At 49.1% G+C, this 25,950-nt stretch overlaps 1 protein-coding gene across 1 annotated transcript in view; it reads left to right on the top strand.

The window, feature by feature from the left end:
* The window catches only part of ALPK2 (alpha kinase 2), an 88,095-nt gene extending 65,239 nt beyond the window's left edge, over positions 1-22,856 (top strand). Inside the window, exons 8-10 of the mRNA XM_030868048.3 lie at positions 1,272-1,489; positions 6,941-6,989; positions 21,552-22,856. Coding sequence (XP_030723908.3) covers positions 1,272-1,489; positions 6,941-6,989; positions 21,552-21,765 — 481 coding nt within the window. The 3' untranslated portion in view covers positions 21,766-22,856. The remainder of the gene's footprint in view (positions 1-1,271; positions 1,490-6,940; positions 6,990-21,551) is intronic.
* The last annotated feature ends 3,094 nt before the right edge of the window (positions 22,857-25,950 follow it).

The following is a 25,950-nucleotide window of genomic DNA, read 5'->3' as shown; positions in this document are numbered from 1 at the left end:
TCCTCCGCAGTAGATGGTGGGCGGGCAGAGGACATGGGCACTGACCTTGGGAGGCAGGAGCACGTGGTGGGTGTAGCTGTGAGAATTTCTCATTGTTTCAGTTTTCACAGTCCAACAGGAAGCAAGGTCCTCATCTGAGAGTGAGGCTGGGGAGAAGGCGTGGGCGGTCTGAGGAGAGAGGAGCAGGTTGGGGATAATCATCTAGGGTGGTGTGACGGTGAATGGGTCAGTGCAGGATCTGATCACCTCTCCACCTCCCGCTGCCATCGTTCTCACGTGGCCTCCTCCCTGTGTCCCGCGTCTGCCCTTTCACACTCCATACCACGCAGGGTGGCAGGGTGATCCCTGTCACATGCAAGTTTGATCACGTCACTCCTGTATCCAGAACACTCCAGTGGCTTCTGTTCCTGCTCAGTACAAAGGGCAAAGTTTCTCAAGTGGCCCAGACTCCCCAAGGTCCAGCTCCCCGTTTTCTCCCATCCTCACGCAAACCACCACGCTCCCCTTGCTTGATGCTCTCCAGCCACATCGGCCCCTCGCTGCTGTTCGAACACGCCCCACATGCTCCTACCCAGGGCCTCTTCCCTTTGCTGTTCCTTCTACTTGCAATGTTCCTTCCATAGACGTCCTCATGGCTCTCTCCGTGCCCACCTCCTACAGGTCTCTGCTCAAATATCCTTTACGATCAAGGCCTTCTCTGACCTCCCTAAGTAAAATCGCAACCTCTCCTCCACACCCTGTGCTACCTCTCTCCTCTCCACTGCTTTAGTTTTCTTCATATAGCACAGGGCACTAGACGCTTGTTTATGGTCTGTCTCCTTCATTTAATGTAAGATCCTTGAGAGCAGAGCCTCTTTTCTTTACTGCTGTTTTCTGGAACAGTGTCTGGAAGACACATAGAAGCCACTGAATGAATATTTGTTGACTGAAAGGAAGGCTGGATGGAAGGGCGGATAGATGCTGGATGGATGGATATATTAGTCACCTGACCAATGGGTCGTTGAGGTATGCCTATAATGAAGGCATTCATTGCTACATGAGCAATCAAACTCCATCCCAAGGAGGAGTTTCTCACCAACTCTAGGAACAAATAAAAGGAACACATCCTTTTATCCACTGAACAATCTTTGGGGGAATTTTTAGTCTACAGCTGATGGAACCCAGGGATTTATCCTGCAGCTCCCTACTCCTCCAGGTCAGGATAGAATATCCCTGCCATCTTTATTCCCATCTGAGAACATGATGTGTGCCCATGTTCTCTTCCCTTCCAGGATCATTCCTATTTTCCTTATCCATCGACCTGAGAACAATATCCCATACGCAACAGTGGAGGAAGAGCTGATTGGAGAATTTGTGAAGTATTCCATCAGGGATGGGAAGGAGATAAACTTCTTGAGAAGAGAATCGGAGGCTGGTCAGAAATGTTGCACCTTCCAGCACTGGGTCTACCAGAAAACAAGTGGCTGCCTCCTGGTCACAGACATGCAGGGTGAGGAGAGCGGCTTGGCTTGGGCTCCAGGGATGCTGTGGGCCTGGGATGTTCCTGGTGGGGGGTGCGGGCGGGCAGAGGGAGAGGTCTGCTGGGTACAGACTATAAGCACCTTCACCAGCAGAAAGTGTTACTAATGTCTCATCAGAAACAAAGCAACAAAGGAGCCCTAAACAACCAACTCAGTGGAGTAACAAAGTACATTTTAATAATTCATTCTAGCAACACCTTCCCATTACAACAGGTAACCAAAAACTGGCGCTCTGTATCCTCAATAGGCACAAATCCAGACGCACACGTGAAAATCCAGATGTACCAAAAGATAAATTAAAATGTAAGATTCACTCTTAACAGGCGAGAGGGCCTTTCACAGCTGCTTTAGATTGCAGGCTCTGCTGGCGGATCTACAGCATGTGGTCAGTTTATACCCGCATTCTGGGGAATACATTTGGTGTATGAAGTAGGGATGTCATAATTAGGTTTCCCACAGAGACAGCCCGGAGACAAAGTTGCAGTTTCCCCAAGACCACCCTCGAGTTCCTTAATTTCCTGGGAGGACTCAGGGAACTCAGGAAAGCTCTTATGTTCATGGTTACGGTTTATTATAGTGACAAGATACAGACTCAAATCAACGAAGGGAAGAGACACACGGGAAAGAGTCCAGGAGAGACCAGGTGGGAATTCCCACTTGTCCCCTCCTGGTGAAGCCGTGGGGACAGTGCTTGCCCCCTCAGTGATGTGGGAGCACTGCCAACCAGGAGAGCTCCCCTGAGACTTGGTGTTCAGAGATTTTATTAGGGAGCCGTCACTGCCTGCTCGTGAGACTGACCTCTGCCTCTAGCCTCTTTGGACACTCTTATCAGAGCTTAGCAGTCACCTCCAAAAAGTTGGGCAAAAAACGAATCCTTTATTTAGGCAAGGTTAATCCTTTATTGCACGCAAATGTTCAAGTGCAAATATTTGGGAGGGGATCCCAGGAAACACTGGTAGGAGACTGAGGGAGTGTGGCAGGGAAGGGAAAGAAAGTCAATAGGGTACCTTATACCCGGTTACCACTGTGTTACTGAAGCTCATGCCTGCTGGGGAAACTGGGGGAGGCTGGGCAGAACACACTTCTCAGAATTAGCACACCCAAGGAGTGAGGGAGCAGGGGTATTTATACTCCAACTCCCTTTACTTACCAGCAGCAGGCTGTTCTAGATGGGGGTGTTAACTCCCCTGCGTTTGCCACCAGCACATGGGCAAGCCACGCTGAGCAAAGCAGGTGCCTGTTATCAGAGCGTGTTCTCAGGCCAAGAGATGCTGGTGGTGGTACCTGGACTTAGAGCTGTGTGCATGGAAGGGGTGAGGGTGAGGGTGATGCGCAGGGTCCCAACAGCTTCTGCCACAGGGGCTTTCCTATTCCTTTTCCTTTCCAAATAATAATGCTTTAAGAAAAAAATCTGAACTATAATTGAGTACCTACTAATGTCAGACATTGTCACGTATAAGAATCCCAAGCTCTATACATCATGGTGGTGAAGAGCAAGGATGCCCGTGGGTTCTATTTCCTGCACCTCCACTTTCTAGCTGTTAGCCTTGGGCAAACCACTTACCTCTCTGTGCCTCAGTAATTTCCAAGTGGGGTGGTTGGGAGGATGAAATGAGATAGCAAGACATTTAGCGCAGCATGGACACATAGTAAGAGTTCCCTATTTTAAAAAACTTTTGAAATAACCATAGACATGAGAGATTGCAAAAACGTACAGAGGGGTCCCCTTGTACCCTTCACCCAGCTTTGCCTAACGATAACACCTTACATACCTACAGTACACTATCAAAACCAGGAGACTCACATCGGCACGATGTAATTAACAAGACTACAGACCTTACGTGGATTTCACCAGTTTTTGTCTGCACTCATTTTTCCCTATTTTTTGTTTAATCTTCATAATAACCCTGCCAAAGAGATGTTATGATCCCCATTTTACAGATGAGAAAACAGAGGCTGGGAGATAATGATCTAATCCCCAGCTCACTCAGAAGAAGAGGGGTCCAAGACTCCAACACTGCTTCTGACTCTGAACCCCAAACTCTTTCCACTAAAACTCAAATTTACAAATTTGCAAGATTTCCAAGTATCCCTTAATGTCAAAGGCTCCTGTGAGGGACTCCTCTGAGGTCAGCTGGGAAGTGCAATGTTATAGACTCGCAGGGGAGGCTGATCTGCAAGTTGAAGCCAGACATAGCCACTCACGTGTTTTTTTTTTTTTGCGGTACGCGGGCCTCTCACTGTTGCGGCCTCTCCCGTTGCGGAGCACAGCCTCCAGACGCGCAGGCTCAGCGGCGATGGCTCACGGGCCCAGCCGCTCCGCGGCATGTGGGATCTTCCCGGACCGCGGCACGAACCCGTGTCCCCTGCATAGGCAGGCGGACTCTCAACCACTGTGCCACCAGGGAAGCCCTACTCACTTTTGAAGAGACTTTGCTGCCACACACAGACAATACGGTCTTAAACAGACAGCTATTTTAATTAGACTGTGCAACTGTTGAGACTTCCCCATCTTTCCTCCTTCAGAGTTAATTTTGCATTAAATACAGTTCATCTACTGAAAAGCAACACTCGGGAGCTTCACGTACGGTTAATTTTGCTTCCAGTCACTAGTAAACAGCTGTAGTGGAATGACGTAATGACGTAAATGACGTGTGTGGTTGAAAGTGATGGCATGGTGTTTCCTAAGGGTGTTTATTTACTCTCTGCTGCTGCTGGGAAGGATCTTACTATTGTCATCATCACTGTGGCACAAGATAACACATCCATTCTCTAAGCGATCCCCACGTTTTATAATTTTACTAAGACACTGGAATTAGGATTTAAAAATCCCAAACAAACCCAAGCTCAAGTCTCACTTTCTCAGACGCTTAAGTTATTCTCTCCCTGGTTGCCTCGGCTTGTTGATGAGATTGTGGCGAGTCCTGCAGGTCAGTGGGGTGAAAGGTGAGCCTGTGATTTGGCCCTAAGATCTGCACACACCGGAGACCACTGGGCTTCCTAAGAAGCTGTCACCCAAATAACCCAAGAACTCAAGTTCTGGAGAACAAACTGTAATACTGCCGTCTTCCTACCTTCTATCAGAAACAACCTGTAGATGACTATTATCCCCAACTTGGTTTAATAGCTGCACACTATAATCTAAATTATTATCCTATAGAGACCCTTAGTAACCTTTGCTGAATTGCTGGCAAACTAGAAAACCAAGAGAGAAGTTTCCTTTTGAAAATCAAATTCTACTTTTCCAAACATCAATGACAGCTGGTAATTGTGAGAATTGAGGAAAAGCAATTCCCAAGCTCAAGGACCTTTTGCCAAATGGCTCTTGAAAATTGGACTTCTATGTGGCTTAGAGCTGTACTTTTTAAGCACAACTTTTCCACGAAACAAGATGTCCAAAGAGGGCTTTTGCAGTTTGGAGTCGTTTTTTTTTTTTTAAGCCCAGTTCCTGTCATAAAAACTACGTGAAGCATTTCCACATGTGCTTTAGTTGTTAGCAGCTTTGAAAGAATGAGATGAATTAGTTGCCAACTGTGAAAGCTTTTAAAATGCTTACTGGCTCCCCCAAAGTGCTGTGTCTAATTTAGCTCCCAGGTGCCCTGCAGAAAAGCAGGGCTCTTTGCTTCTGTCTGAACAGCAGCATGACATGTATTTTTGCCTCACTCCAGGCAGACATTGCTGAATCAGAAAATTAACGCTTTAGCTGTCCTTTTCTTTTTTGTAATTTAATTTTATTTATTTTTGGCTGCATTGGATCTTCATTGCTGCATGTGGGCTTTCTCTAGTTTCGGGGAGCGGGGCTACTCTTTGAGGAGCACGGGCTTCTCATTGCAGTAGCTTCTCTAGTTGCGGAGCACGGGCTCTAGGTGCGCAGGCTCAGTAGTTGTGGCGCAGGGGCTTAGTTGCTCTGCGGCACGTGGGATCATCCCGGATCAGGGCTCGAACCCATGTCCCCTGCATTGGCAGGCGGATTCTTAACCGCTGCGCCACCAGGGAAGTCCCTAGCTGCCCTTTTCTGAGCCTCAGAAAACAGTGCTCATATGAGGGAGACCCATGGAACTAGGTTGCCATCAGGCCTGACCCCCAGGGTTGGCTTTTGCCAGGGATGCTGGTTCCTTCGTCCACAGCCCAGACTGGCTTCTGGGCCGCCAGGCCCTTCAGTGAGCAAGTCGCCGGCTGGCCTTGGGGAATATAGTGACCACAGCCTGGCCCGGGTGGGACAAGAGTCGGGGTCCAGAGAAGAGGAGGCGAGGCTCAGGTGGCGTAGCACCATGGACCCCATGCCCTGCCGTAAAAGGCCGGTCACTAGATGGCATGGGTGAGATTAAGGCAGCAGTCCACAGCGTCGGAGCTAGTACCTACAGCCACGACCCTAGAGAGGCAGGAGCAGAAACGGTAGCTGGTCTGGCAAGGAGATTCTGGAAAGGCCGGGGGCTGTCCACGCTCTGGGCATCAGAGAGGATTGCCTTCTTCCAGACCTGGGTGAGAAAGGATGGCGCTTTTCGATTGCAGAAGGTGACAGCAACCTTGCCCTTCCCCACCTTGCGAGACAGTAGGACTTTCATTCTCTTTGAATCCCTGGTTCCTTAGCCACCGTCCCATCTGCTCCTGCTGCGAGGGGAGAAGCAAAAGGACTCCTGAGTGCTTGGGATTCTACCAGGGATGCCTATGGCTTGTTTAGGGACCAGCGTGGGAAGCTCAGGCAGCTGTTTTGTTGATTGGGTGTCCCGCCCCCCCTCCCGCAACTTCCAATGGCTTAATGGAGAGAGGTTGGGATAAGCATCAAAAGGTCAGACCGCGCGTGACATCTCCAGGCTGATGGTTAAAAGTCTGCACATAACTCAGTAGTGCTTCCCTGGGTCTAAAGCCGACCCAGAAAACCGTCAGTCCTGAACCGGAATGCCATCTTTCTGGAGATGGGCAATTGTGTGTCTGGAGTCTGGCCTTGAACTGAACAAAGGCCACCTTGAACTCTCTCACTGTTGTACAAGGGCTTCCGCTTTTGATGAAGAACACAGAACAGGCCTAAGCCCAAATCAGAGCGTTTCTGGGGAGAGAACTCCCGGGACAAGTGACAGGCCTCCCTCCTCCAGCAGAGGCAGTGGTCCAGGCAGGCAGAGGACAGCACTTTCGTTTCCGGAGCTGTAAAGGGCATGTGTTGTGAGGCAGCAGGCCCCGCCCCTTGCTCCCCTGGCCGGCTGCCTCAGAAGCCTGCCTTGCCCACTGTGCTCCCGTAAAGCAGGATGCACGTCTGAAAGGCTGTCGGCTTCTGCTGATGGAAACAAGGAGGAAAGTATGTGTTTATGCAGGAAGGGAAATGATGATGGGGCTGACGCTACCCCTCCCTGTGAATAGATGGTCCCTCTTTTCTGAGGAGACCCGTGTAACACAAATCTCGTCTTTGCTCTCTCTTCCCATAGGTGTAGGAATGAAGTTGACTGACGTTGGCATAGCAACATTGGCTAAAGGGTGAGTAGAAGAAAAATATCAAGGGCACATCACTCACCTCTGGGTTTCCAAACACCTACCAGGCAGATGCTGTTAGGCTGATGTGGGCAGAGGAGATTTCTTGTCCTAACTGTGAAAGACAGATGTTCTCGGGATGAATTCAGTTCACTTCTCTCACTTACCTAAAATATTCATGGACTTTGTCCTCCCAGGGAAACACATTTGTTTCCTAACTTTGAAACAAATAAGGACTCTGAACACATTTCAAGATTGATTACTAACAGGTGGCCCATGGTTGGGGGGGGTGGGAAATGCCAGCATTATTGGGACTCCTTTTAACTAGGAATATTCTGTTTTTCTATATTTAATATCTTCACTATTAGAAGCTTCTTTTAAAATTCTATTTTTGCAACTGAGTGAACTCAATTTGCATATTTCTAATGTATTTTCCCCATACTTTTCACTCAAAAGTATTTTAGGCGGCTCCCAGACTCCCATGTTGATGATTGATTACAGGGGCAAATGGCTATGGAAGGGCTGTGATTAGTGACTATGGCTGTTGTCAGTGGTATTGATTTCCTAATTTAGCATAGGGAGTTGCTTTGCTCACTGTGGGGTGTGCCCGGAGAGCACTAAGATAACATTTTACTGGGGTATCTCTTGAACAAACTGTCTCTTCTCACTGCTTTGCTGGACCACTAATGAGGAGAGAGCAGGCTACTTGAGGTTCTTTGTGAAAATAAAGCTCCAGGTTGGAACTACCATGCTTTCTCCCACTGCTGCTCTTCCCATGTACTAGGACCATTTGTAAGGAGGAAGAAATGGGTGGGGGGGGCAAGCAAGTGACCTTTAGAAGGGATGGTGTGTGTTTTAAAATGGAGGTTTTAGTATGGAGTTTTCTCAAACTAAAAATAGAACTACCATATGTCTCAGAAATTCCACTGCTGGGTATATATCCAAAAAAATTAAAACCGCTAATTCCAAAAGATACATGCACCCCAATGTTCATAGCAGCATTATTTACAGTTGCCAAGATATGGAAGCAACCTAAGTGTCCATCAACAGATGAATGGGTAAAGAAGATGTGGTATATATATACACGAAGGAATACTACTCAACCATAAAAAAAGATTGAAATTTTGCCATTTGCAGCAACATGGATGGACTTGGCATTATGCTAAGTGAAATAAGTCAGAAAGACGTTGTGTATCACTTATACGTGGAATCCAAAAAGTGCAACAAACTAGTGAATATAACAAAAAAGAAGCAGACTCACAGATATAGAGAACAAACTAGTGGTTACCAGTGGGGGGAGAGAAGGGGGAGGGGCAGAATAGGGGTAGGGGATTAAGTGGTACAATCTATTAGGTATAAAATAAGCTACAAGGGCTTCCCTGGTGGCGCAGTGGTTGAGAGTCCACCTGCCGATGCAGGGGAGACGGGTTCGTGCCCCGGTCTGGGAAGATCCCACATGCCGCGGAGCGGCTGGGCCCGTGAGCCATGGCCGCTGAGCCTGCGTGTCTGGAGCCTGTGCTCCGCAACGGGAGAGGCCACAACAGTGAGAGGCCCGCATACCGCAAAAAAAAAAAAAAGCTACAAGGATATATTGTGCAACATGGGGAATATAGCCAATATTTTATAATAACTATAAATGGAGCATAATCTTTAAAAAGTGTGAATCACTGTATTGTACACCTGTAACATGTAATATTGTACATCAACTATACTTCAATTAAAATAGGCTTTCTTGTGGTTCAGATATGATGAAGCTGACAGATCAGGAGACAATTGCCACTGAAAAGAGTTGTTCACAGTTCCCAAGATGAGGGGGCTTGCCAGGCCATGGGGGGGCCACATGGGGAAGCACCAGGGTCAGTCAGGAGGCAGAAGGAGTGAGGGGAAAACATGGATGAGAGCTTTTACTGTGGTTTTGGAGGGAAGGAATAGGTGGGGCTGGGTAAGCAAGCTTGGAATTGACTTGTTTGAAAAGTTCCAGCAGGCTCTGAGGTGTCCGGTTGTCTGGGCTCATCTGGTACCTGCCCTGGGGTGATTAGGGCGGGTGGATAGTGGCCCAGAGTGTGAGACCCCAGTAGAGGAGATGGTGGGAGTGGGCTGCAGATTGGTTAGTTGGCATATGAAAGGCATTCTAGAAGGCCAGTCATTTACTATCTCTAGGAATTGGCTAACCCTGGGAAGGGGAGTCTCTCCAGGGCCAGCAAAGCCCCGGATGTCAAAGTGTCAGAAACACGGACAATAAAATAGCATGGTTAATATAGCTCACTCTCCTACAGCTGGGAACAACTTACTTACTTGAGCTTTCTGGTTATTTCAGACCATTGGCATCAGCAGTGCTTTAATAAGTACACTAATTTTCAATTAGTGTATGGAGGATGGAGAAAAGTAGAGGGATTTGAAAAAAGTGGAAAGGGGACCACTCTCTTTTAACCTACAGATCAATAAGTCTGATTCATGAAGTTCTCACCAACTACGCAAAAGCTTCTAATTTGGTTTTAGAACTAAGATGCAGTTGGCATATTTTCCTTCTCAAAATCTGCTCAGTTCCAACACAAAATTGTATTTTCCTATCTCCACACTCCATCCCCCTTGCTGACCGGAGCCCTGTCATATGGGTCAGGGAATTGGGTCATGGCCTTGGGCTTGTGAAGAGAGCACATCAGGAGGGGAGTATGATGTAGTGAGGAGAACAGGGCTTTTAGAAGAAGACTTGGGTTCAGTTCTTGGTCCTGCCACTTACTTCTGATTCTTCTGGTGGTAGCCTTTCTTCTTGGTGTCATAGGAATTTGGCCCATGTGATGAAAAGGGTGACAGTACAGCCTGATTTGCCCAGGACAGTACTATTTCATGCCTGCCATCCTAGCGTCCTGTCTAGTTACTCATTTGTCCTGGATAAGTTTCCCCATTGAGAAAATATATGGTACCCCTATTTACGAAGGACTTTTCCTGGACCCCAGAAAAAATTCCCAAGTTAAAGCTTTCCTTTACAGGCTCCATATTTGCAGAACATTAAAAATTCAGGCCTCATCCAGACCTGGTTTGAGTGCTGGGTTCTTATCTTACCAGCTCTGTGGACATGAGACCTGACATTCTCAAAGCCACTGATCTACAGAATGGGGACATGGGGTTGTCTTGAAGATTCCCCCAGTTCGGGCTTCCCTGGTGGCGCAGTGGTTGAGAGTCCGCCTGCCGATGCAGGGGACATGGGTTCGTGCCCCGGTCCGGGAAGATCCCACATGCCGCGGAGCGGCTGGGCCCGTGAGCCATGGCCACTGAGCCTGCGTGTCCAGAGCCTGTGCTCCGCAACGGGAGAGGCCACAACAGTGAGAGGCCCGCGTACCGCAAAAAAAAAAAAAAGATTCCCCCAGTTCATCTGCATCCAGTCCCTGAAGCTCAGTACATGCTTCATAAATACCTTCCCCCCAACCCATGCCCCAGCCTGACCCCAGGGTAGGCAAATTCCATACCATTATTTGGAACAACTGTCTACCAAAACAAAGAAGAAACCTGCCCAAGAAGTTTCAGAAACTAAGGCAAGCATAAGAGTGATGATTTAAGATATCTTTTAAAAGCATCTTAACGGCTTCCAGGAACCCAGACCATATTTTTTCTCCTCCTAATTTAAAAAAGAAATCCAATCCCTTTGGTTTTGTTCTCAGCTTTAATGTGACTTATCTGGCCTGGGACAGCTGCCCAGCACCCATTAGAGCTGGTAGCTGGAGGGCAGTGCACACTGTTGTCTATTAAGTGTTACTTACTGCCTCCCTCCCAAGGAGGGGGTGGGAGAGAAGGAAATTCTGAAGTGTCTGAGAAAGATTAGATATTAGGAGTATTAGATCATCTTGTCCATTGTGTTTTTAAAAAACTTTTATTTGAAGTCACATTTTTTTCTTTTTCCTCCAAAAACTGATAAAAGGGGAAGCTTCTTTGACCAGAGGACAAGGGTCGGGGTCTGGGAGATGTCTTCGGAAGCCCCTGGGGGCTGGGTCCATCCCACCTTCTTACTTGCCACGTGAGGAGCAGAGGTGCAGGGAAAGGCGGCAGCCTGCTTATAGGCACAGCCCTACATGGGGTACGGGGCCCCGAGGGACAGGAGGCGGGGTGCCACTGAAGAAACTCGAGTGAAAGTCAAAGCTGCAGAATGGAGACCAGGCAATGGGAGAGACTTGCAAAGGGTTCAAGTGCAAAGGCAGCTTACAGACAGGCAAAGAAGTCCAGGTGGGAAGCAACCTCGAGCAGGGGAAGGAAAGACTGGGGAGCCTGGCAGATGCCACAGGGTTTCCAGACAGCAGGAGAGGAGATTGGTGGTTGAGCACTGAGCCCCTTCTCTTAATTCTTAGCGAGCAGCCTAAGCAGGCGTCCTTCATCCGTGCTGGAGAGGGAGAGTGGCCCGGTCTCCGGAAGCCTAGGGAACAGGTGCCCCCGTCCTAAGAAGCAGCGCTCCATGTAGGCAGCATTACACATGTTCTTTTTTTTAGGTACTTTTTTTTTTTTTTTCCTGGTACGCGGGCCTCTCACTGTTGTGGCCTCTCCCGCCGCGGAGCACAGGCTCCGGACGCGCAGGCTCAGCGGCCACGGCTCACGGGCCCAGCCGCTCCGCGGCACGTGGGATCCTCCCGAACCGGGGCACGAACCCGCGTCCCCCGCATCAGCAGGCGGACCCTCAACCACTGCGCCACCAGGGAAGCCCTACACATGTTCTTTTAATCGCATGAAAAAGAACACCAGGTATGGACAGGAGAAACAGTGAGGAGGCAGGTATGACTTACTTTAATAATTATTAACAATGATGATAATAAATTTAAACCAGGAAGAAGAAAATCTCCCAAATTTAGGGTCCACCCTTTTTGGCTGGTAGTGGTCAGGATCTTCTTCAGGAAGAGGAGCCACTTATTTTCATGTAAAGAAAATATTCCCTGTGCCTCAACCTGAACCCTATGTTTGACTGCAGACGCCCCAGTAAATGGGACCTGGCTTGTTCTCTTGTTTAGTGAAGTCATAATACTATTTGAAGGGTAAGCTATTTATAATCTTATAAAAGAAAATAGGGGACCGTCATGACTTATTCATTTTAATGCAACTTTACCTGGTGGTATGAGCCTTAAAACTGAAGCATGGCATATTGTCCTGTGAGCCAGCGATAAGAATGCTGTATCCCAGGGCTTCCCTGGTGGCGCAGTGGTTGAGAGTCCGCCTGCCGATGCAGGGGACACGGGCTCGTGCCCCGGTCCGGGAAGATCCCACATACCGCGGAGCGGCTGGGCCCGTGAGCCATGGCCGCTGAGCCTGTGCGTCCGGAGCTTGTGCTCTGCAACAGGAGAGGCCACAACAGTGAGAGGCCCGTGTACCGCAAAAAAAAAAAGAAAAAAAGAATGCTGTACCCCAATACCTACAATCCTTCGGCAGTGTTGCGTACCAAAACTTCATGTTACAAAGTGTGGCAAATAGGATCGCTTCAACATCGAATAATACATTTTCTAGGCAGACCCAAGATACTAACGGCACTGTCGAACATACTTCTGATTTGAAATCGCTTGAGCATTTAGAGTTCTCTGAAGGGAGAGGAGGAAAAAATGACTAATTCCATGCCCGAAGACTTGGAAATTTAACCTAATCAAACTAAAATCAGTGTATACCAACACTTGTTGGGGAGCAGAGCTGCACATGTCACAGTGGATCCTGCAAACACACACACCTGTCCCCAGCCAGCAGTTGAGTTTCTGGGGAGATGGTGATATTGCGATTCAGCCACCAGAGGGCACCAGAGCCAACGCTTTTGTCTTCTGTAATCTCTCCCCCGAAAAGCCCACTTCATGTTGGTGAAAAACAAAGAAAAGTACCCTGAGCAGATTTCTTCCCAGTCTGTAAGCATTGAACCAAAAATAGGATCGATATGAATAACCACAGAGGAACCCCTCCCTGTGGCCACCAGGCTGCCAGCCAGCATCGTGGCTCTACCTTTGGAAGAAAGAACAGTCATGCATAGGATACGTGGCATGTGTCAGGCATCCCTGATGTGGAGACCAAATTCAGGAGACCCTGCAGAGACTCACGAATGGCTTGTTCTCGCTGAGCGGCACATGTGAGGTGATAGGGCCCGAATATCAAGGCAGGCGCACAGTGAGGACAACTGCCTCAAGAAGGCAGGCTCTCCTGGCATCAGCGTGATGTCCTATGAGCCATGAAACAGGAAAAATGAACACAGCCTCCCACATTCAGTCAGCTGAGTTCCAGAAAAAGGATCAGCCATCCATGCTAAGAGCAGTCCACCACGGAGCCCTGTGTGCTGTGAGCAGACAGAGCGGCGGCCGCCACCTGGGAGGCTTAACCCAGGCACCATCCCGAGACACCACCCTGCCTGGAAGGGAAGGGCCGAAACATACTTGTGGGTGGAAGGAAATGGGATCTAATATTCAAGAAACACACCCTGAGAATAGACTCGGGGGTGTGCCCGTGTGCACACGGGGCCGTGTGCTGTGTGTGTGTGTGTGTGTGTGGTGACTCTGGGCGACCATTTAATGCAACGCATGAATCTTCCAGGAGGGGAGAAAACAAAGGGATTTGGAACAGAATTTCCTGACATCCTTTCAGTGCTTTGCACAGCAGGCCCGTGTCGCTGTGGATCCCGGATGTTCTAGCTGTCTCACCAACACCAGGCTCTAGGGGACCAGTCTCACAGGCCTAAGGGACCTAATAAAGGCACTTTCACACCCCAAATATCAGCCTTCCCATTCTGCCACTGCTGTCACCTACCCTGGAAGGCAGCGGGCATCTCATTTAAATCCGATCAAGACATTATGTAGCAGAGCTACTTGGCCAGTGGCTGGTTTATTGGCCAGTCTTTGCCGTCAAGGAGATGTGGAGGCCCATGATGGGAACACTTTATTCTCTTCACAATTTTGGCGAGGTTGGCACTACTGGCAATGCTCCTAGTGGGTGTTCAGAGTCTCCTGGGCCCAAGAGTCAGCCAGGACCCAGCCTGTCCACAGAGCGGGAATAGCATGGCAGTCTCTTGGCCTCCTGTCCAAAGTCTCACAAAAGACAGTTCTGTTGAAGTGACTAGAGTTGGAGCCATGGGCTTCCTCCCACTTCCCCGACACTACTCACTATTTACCCCTCTGCCCGGTCCATGCCCAGAACCAGAGGGACACAGCCAGGCCCCTAGTCATTTGTCTTCCTGATTCAGAGACACGTCTGAACTGAAAGATCTCGAAAGATTGATGGACTCGAGACCGCCCCCTGCAGGACAGGCTGGTAGACAGGAGGAGGGCGAGCGCCTGAGAGGATAGGGCTGGGTGAAGGCCAGACTTGTCTGGAAAAAAGCTACAGTGGCTTCAGGAAGGTCTACACAAAGTGCAGTGGTGGGGCTCCAGGTTACCGGGATTGAAGAGGGAGATGCCACTAGAAAAAGGCATGGGGGGCCTGTGTGTGCGTCTAAAAAGGCCGGAGAGAAGGAGCCCATAGGGGTACAGACTGCGGGGCTGAATAGAGTCCGTTTCAGAGGAGAGGCCCCTGCCTGAGGGTTTCAGGGCTTGTCCAGGGCGGCCTCCACGCCACCCTCCCCGCACCCTGGACGTCGGAGCAGGTGCTCTTCTGACGAGGCTGATGCTCTCGCCTTACCTTCCGGGCCCTGTGGCCCTGAAGGGGCTCCCCATACGCAGGTGGAATGAGGATGGGGCTTTGGGGGTCGGAGCTCTGTGGCCCGGGACAGCAGCTCAGTCTCAGACTGCCTGTTTCATGCAGTCTTGTCCCCCGTATCCCCTCCTTGGCTCTCTTGGGTCCCAGCTTCAGATTCCATTTCAGATATTAAGGCGAGGACCGCATGCTTCCCGCACAGCCACGGGGACGGGCCTCCCGGCCTCAAGAACGGACCCATAGTAGACATCTGGGGCCCCCTCTTCTCCCCGGGGCCCCTCTCTGCTCCCTCGTCCTAGGGCTCACATCACAGAGGCCCCCCTGGATTTGGGGCGCCTTCAGAAGGCGTCAGAGCAGAAGGCTGGCAAGTGTGCAGGGCTGCTGGAATGGCCTTGCTGGCAGAAGCCAAGAACCAGACCGTGGGCGTGCCGCTGCGCTCCGGCTTTCTCCCAGCCTGGGTGGATGTAGGGAAGAAAGTGCCAGGGCTTGTTTCCATGGAGGCACTGTGGCTCCTGCTTAATGGAGGCCTGAGGGCAGGGGCTGTGGCAGCCTCGAGAAGGACAGAGAGGCTGGCAGCCATGCGAAGGGGCCAGGCTTTGTTCTAAGGGAGGTGGAGCCTTCTGAGCCGTTGTGTGACCGTGATCTGACTGACACCCGGGGTGGCCATGGCATGCGCCCCGGACAAGGCGAGAAGCAAAGACGACCACCAGGAGGCCCTGGCGATGGGGAGGCCGGGGTGGGTGGTGCTGGCTGGACCGGGCTTCCCATGGTGTTTGGGGGCTGAGGCCCCCTGTCTAGAGGGGACCTCCAAGGTCAGCTTGGAGACGGGAGCAGAATACAACTTCTCTGGGCGACGGATTTGGTTACGGTACATCGTCCCCCCCAGAAGGCCCAGTGACTCTTACGGTAGCAGCTTGCAAAGTGGTCGTGTGAAAACAAGATGGCTGTTGTCAAATAATCTGGGAGACCTGGCTTGAATAAGTGTAGGAGGTTTCCTCCGTGTGAGACTTCACAGGGTCTTTCAAGAGCCGGTGTGTATTTTGAACCCCAAGGGGGCAAGGAGAGCGATTATATAGCATTTTTCACAGTATTTACAACACAGAATTATTATTTTTTTCAAAGCATCTTATGGGGCTCTTGTTCCTTGGAACGTATTTTGGGAAACACTGAGTACCCACAAGAGAAATGACAGCATGGCTTATGAACCTTCCACAAACGGCCTCTGGCCTCGTCTCTCCTCAGGACGCCTGGTCTGCTCAGAACATCCTCTGAACTTTTGTCCATGCTGTTACCCCTGCCACATAATCCCAGAGCCATTATTCCTCCATGAAACATCCTTAGAACCCACCAGGCAGTGGGGAAAAAATCACATCCCTGGGTTACTGGAGCCCTTTATCACAGCATAATGTAATTATTTGTTTACGCGTCCGTTTCCCCTGCAAGATGCCAGCTTTCTGGAAAAGAGCCACGTACATTATTAATCCTTTTTAATCCCCCTACGATGTCTGCCATACAGCTGGTGCCCAGTGAATGAAGAAATGAATGAACAAACATGAAGAAATGGAGATATGGATGGAATGGCAGGAATTACTAGATGGTTCCAGAGCGGGCAGCTCCCTTAGCTCCCTTTCTTTTCCACACAGGTGACAATCGATTCTACCTGTTCTTAAATTCAGCCCTGGCTTTATTTTGCACGCAGACACGGCACACGCATACCCCCTCCCCAAACCAGGGGGTTTCTTTCAATTCCTCCCCGCCATCCTCAACCTGAATTCCAAGTCCTTCTAGCCGTTCCTCATAAATTAAAATTTTTTTAGAAAGCATCTCAGACTAAAACCTCTTTTATAAATAGTTTCTGGCTTGCTTCTAAAAGGGTTACCAATGTGTGGGGACTTTCTGTAGGTTTTTCTTGTCTCACCGAGTTTTCTTTAAACGAGTCCTTTATTAAGCCAGACAAGAACCTTGATTTCTTCCACGCAGCCGGAGGTGGGAGTTTTCTGCAGCTTTGCTCCACCCCCTCCCCTCTCTGGGCGTGTTTGGAGGCAGTAAATTGCACAGGGAATCTGTGCTAAGCTGAGGGAGAAGCCGACCATTGCTGTCAAGTGGTGGTTTTCCTGTGAGTCTGAAAGGCCGTGCCATCCATTATCAGCAGGAGAGGAAACAGGACTCGCTTTTTTTTTTTGCGGTATGCGGGCGTCTCACTGTTGTGGCCTCTCCCGTTGCGGAGCACAGGCTCCGGACGCGCAGGCTCAGCGGCCACGGCTCACGGGCCCAGCCGCTCCGCGGCACGTGGGATCCTCTGGGACCGGGGCACGAACCCGTGTCCCCTGCATCGGCAGGCGGACTCTCAACCACTGCGCCACCAGGGAAGCCCAAGGGGACTCGCTTTTAAGCAAGAAGTCAGCCTAGCACGGTTTCCAACACATTTTGAATAAATCTGTGTAATCCTCAACAAAATATTAGCCAACAGAATCCAACAACACATAAAAAGGACCATTAAAAAAAAAAAAAAGGACCATATACCATGATCAAGTTGGATTCATTCCAGGGTCACAAGGATGGTTCAACATAAGCAAATCAATCAGTGTGATACACCACATCAACAAAAGAAAAGACAAAACCCACATGATCGTCTCTATAGATGCAGAAAAAAGTGGGTATAGAGGGAACGTATCTCACCATAATAAAAGCCATTTGTGACAGACCCGCAGCCCACATAATACTAAATGGTGAAAAGCTGAATAAGTCTGTGTGGAGCGAAGGCAGGATGTAAAGATAGCCTCCTGGCTCCTCCTGAAGTGGATTGTGACAGTGATTTTACAAAGTTGTATGACACAAACGTCAAGAAGGAAAGAGATCCGTTTTCCGATTTAAAGAGGTTTCTGAAGTCAAAGAAGGATGCTGTGAGATCATTCACACTTTAGTCTCCTTGCTACTCCAAGGGGGGTCCCTGCATCTGCATGGGTTCAGAGCTTGTTAGAAATGCAGCATCTCAGACCCCACCCCAGACCTACTCACTCCAAGCCAGCACTTTAGCAAGGCCCCTGCGTGATGTGTATGCCCCACGCCCATCCAAGGGGCAAGATATTTACGAAAATACTCTGCTGGATGACGTTCAGTAGAATAAGTTTATTGTTCCGTGCTTGGAGATTATGAGAGAAGATGGATGATTTAAAGCGATGGGCTAGAAAATTATACTAATTTGAGGATAAGGATACAAAGATTCCGTTAATAAAATTCAATAGAACTAAGGTTTCTAAAAATGGAAATGTGTGAGAAAGTTCTCAAATACAAGGTTATTTTCTCCCATGGTATTAGATTCCTTGGGCTTCCAAAATGAATGATCACAAAACCGGGTAGCTTAATAGAAATGTGTCCTTTCCCAGTTCTGGAGGCTGAAAGTCCAGAGTCAGGCAGCAGAGTCAGTGTCTCCTGGAGGCTCTGAGGGAGAATGTGTCCCCTCCTCTCTCCTACGTTCCAGAGGTCGTTGCCATCCTCAGCGTTCCTTGACTTGTAGATTACGGCTCCCATCTCTGCCTCTGTTGTCACGTGCTATTCTCCCTGTGTGTCTATATCCTCTCCTCTTCTTACACAGACACCAGTAAGATGCCCTTATGGATTAAGGGCCCGCTCTACTCCAGTATGACCTCATCTTAATGACATCTGCAATGACACTATTTCCAAATAAGGCCACATTCTGAGGTTCTGGGAAGGACATGACTTTTGGGGGAGACACTATTCGACCCAATACATTCATCCAACAAGAACAACAATGGCGAGTGTCTGCAATGGGGACCTTGCTGGAGAGATGTCATGATGCTTCAAATTTGTGGTCCCCTCCAATCCTGAGGGTGGCAGATGGCACACGTGGCATGCAAGGTGGACCACAAGCAGGAGAGCCTGGATTTTTCATTTCTTGGGTGTACGAGCACTTGGTGTAGTTGAACTTGTGTCCTTTGGAAAAACTCTGGGTTAACTGATCTAGGAACACAAACGATGTTGCCCTATTTTCTTCCCAGGCAGCAGCAATGGCTGTGAGTTTGAGAGAATAAGAGGTCAAATAGAAGCCCAGCAGCCCTGGCTGAGAAGAGACCAAATTGAGAAAGGAGAAAGATTTTTAATTCTGCAGATGCTAGGTAGCAAAAATAGTCTACACCTGAGATAGCCGGGGAGGGATGTTCCATATTGCCCGGGAGGCCCATTTGAGAGTCCAAAATTAGAAGAGAGAGAAAAGGAAGCTTAGCAGTGTGATCTGGAGATGCCCTGGGCCGAGGTGAGGCAGCTCTGAGGATGGGGCCGGCATGCATTCACTTCTTCCCTTGACCTTTATGGAAAAGCCTCCCTAGACAGGTATTTGGACATAAAGTAGTGCCCTGGGGGAGATCAGTCTGTGCACGGGAAGGCATACCCTGAATTCTGAGAAGTGGGTGTAGTTCTCACAAGGATACAGGGAAGATGCTGGAGAGATTTCTTCTCATGGTGTGAGAGGGGGGAGGCTCCACAGAAATGCACTCGAGCTGGGGCTTGAAGGAAGCCAGGGGCTGAGTCAGGGGCTCCTTGACTGAGCAAAGCTGCCTTCACTCTAGGGCCTTGCCCTATCTGTGTGCGGCCTTCTGTAGTAAAATCGGCCCCAGTCTCTGCTGCCTACTCTGGCTTTCCCGGAGGAGTCTAAAGAAGGTGCTAGATTCCTAGGAAGAGATCTGGGCTCCACCCAGCTGGGCTGCCCAGAAGTCCTGCTCCTTTGTCCCAAACTCAGCCATTCCCATTTCAGAAGGTGGGAACCATTATGTAAGGGACCATTTGTTACGCAGCATTATACACTTGACCGCCAGGCTGGGCTTAAGAAGCAATTAGCAAATTTTCTGGGAGGTTGCAGTGCAACGAGTGATTCTTCTCTGCTGAGACTAGGTGTTGTCTGAACGTCTACAAGCCTCAAGGCAGCTTTAGACAGATGACCTTGACTAGTTTCCAATGTGCTTCTATAGGGCGGCTGCCTTTGATCATCCTAGTTTGAGAAGCTCAGGAATGGTGTGAGACAAGTGGGGCCTCCCTGGCAGGAGGATGGGATTAGGCTTTCCATTCCAATCTGACAATCAGTGGCCTCGCATCCCTCCAGGGCGTGCTCAGACAACAAGGAAATGCAGGCAGGCTATTTCAGCCATTCTCATGACCTCCTACAGAAGAAGATAGAAATGTAAAGATGACATGATTGGCAGTGGCATTTCTTTCTACCCTGCTAGAGTCAACACCTGTCTTGGGCTGACTTTTTCTTCAACGAGGGAGTTTGGCTTTTAAAAACGGAGTCATTTTTCACAAGAAAATGTACTGTGGGCTCCCAGGGAGAGGGGGAAGAGCCGTTTCCCTTCAAGGAGGAGGAAGAGGCAGGCTGGATTTGTAACAAACACGTCAGGATGGAGCTGCTCACTGAGGCTTTGGCTTCAGAGATGAAAGAAATCTTTCAGGCCCTTAACAGCCTAAAACCCAGCTTGGGTTTCCTAGGGAAAAGCGCACAAGTCCCAGTTTATTCAATTCAGGTCTGTTGGCCTTTATGGTTTCTACCAGCAAATGAAGGAGGCCCAATTTCTTGAATCACGTTAGCTACAGATTCAGCGCAACGCCAGCATTGCAGACTTCCTTTTGCCAATTAGCGTTTGGCCCTATTAATCAAATGCAGCAGAACTCACACCCAGCAGGACCAGTTTCCTAGGCAGGCAGGCTGTGTGGTCACATAAGGCCCCACACTCAGATGGGCCTGGGCTTCATTTAATGCATGTTCTGCTCTTGTCATCTTGAAAGTCTTAATAATTATTGCCCAAGGAACCCATGTTTTTGTTTTGCACTGGGCCCTGAAAATTATGTCGATGGTCTCATATGCCATCCACACCCCTGCCTATCCTCTTTACCAGGCAAATCCCATATCCTTCAATCTCAGCTTCAGCGTCCCTTCCACAGGAAGCCCCTACCGGCTGCACCAATTATAACCTTGACAACTGTAACACAGCCTGGCCAGCGTTAATTGAACGTCACCCACTGTACGTCGTGCGCTGATCTAGGTGGTTTGTGTGCATTTCCTCATCGTCATCCTCTCAGCAACCCTTCACCAGCTCTCTTGCTGGATTTTGGAGATTTGGGGGCATGGGGACTTGTCCATTCAGGAGGACACTTACCTCCCATGATTGATCGAGATGTGAAAACACAGCCATTGACGATTTGAATATGAAATGTCCCAACCCAAAGGAACAGCCCCTGAGACCACTGCAGGCAGGTCAGCAGGGTCCCTCCAGGAGCCTACCAGAGACAAAGGCCCAGATTCTTCTCCTCCTGAGGAGAGGATGCACTGTCACAGGAAAGAGCCCTTCTGTAGGAGGGAGACGCAGAGGGCTGCACCCTGGTCTCTTCTCTCACACCCACTTGCTTTGCTGTCTTAGGCTGGCCGCACAGCCTCTCAGCCTCTCAGCCTCTCAGCCTAAACTCCTTCAATGATAAGTGGAAGGGTCTAAACTCAACTTCTTCCAGCCCCAAAGTTCTAGATTTCTTTATTCAGAACCTCTGGATGGGATGGGATGGCTTTCAGATCACCAAGAGATCTTCTAATTTTTATGGAGATGGTCCAGCACTAGTCACTATGACTAAAAAAAAAAAAAAGCTATAAAATGCTGACATGGCAGAACTGTCAACCCCTAGAACATTTGTCTGATCATAATCTTTGGTCTTTACTTCATGCCAGTTGGTCTTTGCCTTTACTTCAATCCACAGGTTTTGTTTCTTCTATCAGTAGTTATGTCAACCATTTGGCCATTCTTGCCTAAAGTAGGAATAAATATATTTTCACACACCATTAGTTTCCCCGCTGAAACGTTTCTTTGAATATTGGTGAAGGGTCCTGTTTAAAAAAAAAAAAAAAAAATTGTTTCCCTCCACCCAAACCCACAGGTACAAAGGATTTAAAGGCAACTGTTCCATGACCTTCATTGATCAGTTTAAAGCGCTACACCAGTGTAACAAGTATTGTAAAATGCTGGGGCTGAAGTCGCTTCAAAACAGCCAGAAACAGAAGAAGCCAAGCATTGGGAAAAGCAAAATTCAGCCAAACTGCACAACCGTGAGGAAGACGGCATCTGGGACCCCAGCAGGAAAGAAAACCTAACATCTCCTGTTAACTAACGGTCACCAGCTGGCAGCACACAGCCTTGTGGGTAGAAATTTGAAAACACCCTGGAGGGAACACGTAGCCTGCAGAGAGCTGACGATCCTTATTCCCAGCTGCCTGTGCTCCGAGCTGCTTCCAAAGCCGTCACCTGCTGTCTTCACTGAGATGATTTCGGAGCAGGATTTGTGGGCAGGCTTATGGAGAGACTGAATCCATTGTCAGTCTCAAAGAAGTCCATCTTTGTCTCTACCGTTAGCCTTTGTACCAACCTCACATTATGCGTCTGTTTGTGTATTTGCACGTGGCTGTCTCGTTACGGACTTGGTCCTGAGCAGGGTCTGTCCACAGCCCCAATCTTCCCTACCCCCATTCCTAACCTCAGAATTTCTGGACATCCAGCTACTATATCAACAGAAAACGTGAATTCCGTCATTGGGTCTATCTGTCGCACTAGAGTCGATTATGCTATTGTAGCTGGAGGGGGGCTTCCGAAACGTCAGGCCACTTCCCATCATTACTCACATATCTGGTTAGAATGTTCTGTTTAATTAAATTCATCTTTAGACAAAAAGTGTAAGATGCATGTATTAGCACAGACACTTTTCTTTAGAATTTGTGCCCTATTTCACATTCCTCCAGGATTAGTAATTTCCTGATACGTCTCCCGGAGTACAGAATATTTGCATCTGTGTTTTTCCCCATTCTTATAAGCACTCCTTCCAGTGTGATCCACTTCCTACTTTGCTCTCTAAATCCAAGCTCCCTAAACCTAGGGCTGCCCCATGTAGGATTACTCTGGAAGATGTGTACAAATCCTGGCTGGGACACACAAGCTCACAGGCTCCTGGTCCCATCCACCCATTCCAAAGGGGTCTCCTTCCTACCAGTCTGGGTCCTGCCCAGCTGTGGAGCAGAATGGCCACAGCAGTTCACATTGGGCAAGAGGAAACGCTGTAAGGACAGCTCAGCGACTGTTTCACGCACCCCAAAATACAAGAACATCTCAAGCCCCAACAGTGTGTTGTTGTTATTGTCTAAGTAATAGACTATTTTTTAGAGCAGTTTTACGTGTACCAAGAAATGAGTGGCAAGTACAAAGAGTTCCCATGTGGCCCCTTACCGCCATTCCATGTGTCCCCCTATTATTCGCACCTGACGTTAGTGTGATACAGTTCTTATCACTGAGGAGCCAGTATTGACACATTATGATTCATTAAAGTCCACAGTTTACATTTCAGTCCACTCTTTGTGCTCACACTGTCTGGGTTTTGGCACACATACAATGACATGTATCCACCATCACAGCGTCACCCACGGTCGTTTTGCTGCCCTAAAAATCCCCTGTGTTCCACCGATTTCTCCCTCCTTCCCTGGAGACCCAACTCCTGGTAGCCACCGGTTGTTCTACTGCCTCCATAGTTTTGCTTTTTTCCAGAAGGGCGCAAAGGAGGAAACCTACAGGATGTAGCCTTTTCAGATAGCTGGTTGTTTTTAAAGAGCTTCAACTACTCCCTGACCAGGGAGGATTATTAGGCCTCCTCTGAGGGGGCTCCTCAAACTGAAAGTGGACACGAACCTCCTGGGATCTTGTGAAAATGCAGGCTCTGATTCGGTGGGTCGGGGGTGGGGCCTGAGACTCTGCATTTCCATCACGCTCCCAGGGGATCTGCGTGCTGGCCTGGGACCACACTTAGGAGGGGTGTCTAGATCACAGGGAGAGAGGGCCTGAAATGTTGAGGGGAGTGACTAGGCCTAGAGTTCAAACAGCAGTCGGCTGGAGGAGACATCCAGCTGCTTCAGTTCTGGGAGGGAGCAACTTGGAGACAAAGAAACAGGGCAGCAGCGCTCACAGTACGGGGTGGTCACCGTGCGCAGTCCCTCCGAGGCAGCAGGCTTCCACAGGAGAGTCCTGGCTGCTTCCGCTTGAGAATACTGCTCTCCACGGGCGTGGGGTTTAGATAAAGAAGAGGACGTGATGTGATGTTTGTTTTGAAAAGAGATTTGAAGGAGAAAACTCTTCAGCCACTCACAGCTCATCTTTTCAGAAAATCTGTCATCTCCAGCTTTTCTTCTGAAATGACTCCCCCAGCTACAGATGACAAAATGCTCATTTTTTCTATGAGGCAGCCTGTAGCCTGCTTTCCCTGCAGAGATCCTGCAGATGTATTTGGCAGTGGAGCTCTAGAAAGTTCCATAAGAACAAAGCGCAGGGCACATTTTGATTGGAATTAGTGTATATACATCAATGTGGGTGGGACCAAAGACCCTCTCTTTGGTAATAATTTGTAATTATAAAAATATCAACACGGGCTTCCCTGGTTGCGCAGTGGTTGGGAGTCCGCCTGCCGATGTGGGAGTCATGGGTTCATGCCCCGGTCCGGGAGGATCCCGCGTGCTGCGGAGCGGCTGGGCCCGTGGCCCGTGGCCGCTGGGCCTGTGCGTCCGGAGGCTGTGCTCCGCGGTGGGGGAGGCCGCAGCAGTGAGAGGCCCGCGTACCGCAAAAAAGAAAACAAATCAACACAAGTGTTCACAAAAATTATTGAAAGGTACAAAATGAAAAGTCAAAGTCATCCTGTAACCCTCCTGCCCCCACCCACCCCGAGCTGGCTTTGAATTTGGACTTGGAGAGACAGTGGAAAGGAAAGGATTTTCTCCCGGATTTGGCATTCTGCAGGCAGCCCACAGGGTGGCTTGGAGGGAGCTGCCCCTGCCTCCTTTTACAGATGCTTAGCTTATTTTTCAAAGTGCCCTTATTGTTTATAATAATCTGATTTCATCTGTTTATAAACATTTGGAGGACCAGGGACAGAAGGGGTGCCCACAGTCGGATTTGTCGCAGCCAGTGCTCCCAGGGATGGCCTTTGTGGGGCTGTCTGGCCATCCGTCCAGCCACCCAAACCTTGACCTTCTGTTCTGAGATGAATGGCAGTTTTCCTCACACCGTCAACTAACAGGCTGAGTGTGCCGTGAGCTCTTACACCAAAGGAGTTTCTCTGGGGTCTCAGAAATGCCCACACCCGTTGCCATTGTTCTAGCTCACTTTGCACCACATCCAGTTCCTATGGTTTTTCCCATCTGCCTCTGGAAGTGTGAGGTGCTAGGCGGTCTATAAACACAACAGACACTCAACCCGGGATGGAGCTGGGACAGCCTGGTGGGTCCAGCTGGAGATTCGGTGCCTGATGCCTGCAGGGTTGTCACATGCATGCAAGCACCTCCGTTGCCTAAAGGGCCCCAGGCGGAGCTCCGTGAAGGGCAGGTGACACCTCATGAAAATGGGCTGGTGTTTCCAACAGCAGGTTTATCACTAATGAGGAAGGCAGAGATGAGGACTTCTTGCCAGTGGCGTCCTGCTCTGGAGACGTCTGGTTTGGGATCGTGTGACTATTTCACATTATCTTGTTGTATCAGCGCCTCCCCAGCCGTGCTTCTGATAAGCGTCCTAATAGCAAAGGGTTTCAATAGATTCTTATTAAAAAGAGTGCCCAAAGAAGTAACAATGATTTTCTAATTATACAGTGTTCTCTTTTCTAAATATACATCCTGTTTTGTATGTGTGTCGCGCATGTGTTCAACTGTTTGCAGATGGGAGGAGCTGGCCTCGGCCCGGTCCTGGCTCGCTTCCTTTGTGTACGCTCTGCTCTGCTGGCCCAGTGTGTGCAAATGTGAACAGGTGGGCATTTCTCCCCCATTTAGATCTGCAGACGCCACTTGGGCTTCAATAGTTCTAAAAAATCAAAGAGACACAAAACCCTCTTCTGCCTTCCAGCAAAGGGTATGTTTTCCAACTCTCTGCTGTAGCAGCTCTGAAATCCTCTGAGAACTGGCTTGTTCTAGACTGTTCTATAAGAGCTGAGAGGCAAGATGGACCGCCAGGTTCATCTGTGTGGTCATGTGAGCACAGACTTCAACTTGACAGATGCAGTGAACAAATATTTAAACTGCAAATGGTACCACAGGATCAAGAATTTTTAAAATTCTACTTTTTATGAGAGGCCCACATGGACCAAGGTAGAAATCATCTCAGAGGCTTTTTTCAAACATTACATGTCTTCATCAGATACTAAGAAAAACCAGTCTGTCAGCTTCTTAGGGAGGCAAACTTTCATTTTAGCACCAGAAGCAATTCTGATGGGATGTCTCACCTCCATCTTCCTCTCCAGCCCATCCCTTGCTCTTTCT

The sequence above is a fragment of the Globicephala melas genome, chromosome 13, assembly GCF_963455315.2.
Source record: "Globicephala melas chromosome 13, mGloMel1.2, whole genome shotgun sequence".
Classification (NCBI taxonomy): Eukaryota; Metazoa; Chordata; class Mammalia; order Artiodactyla; family Delphinidae; genus Globicephala; species Globicephala melas.
Note: the sequence above shows the minus strand (reverse complement) of the source record. Positions and strands in the feature narration are given on the sequence as shown.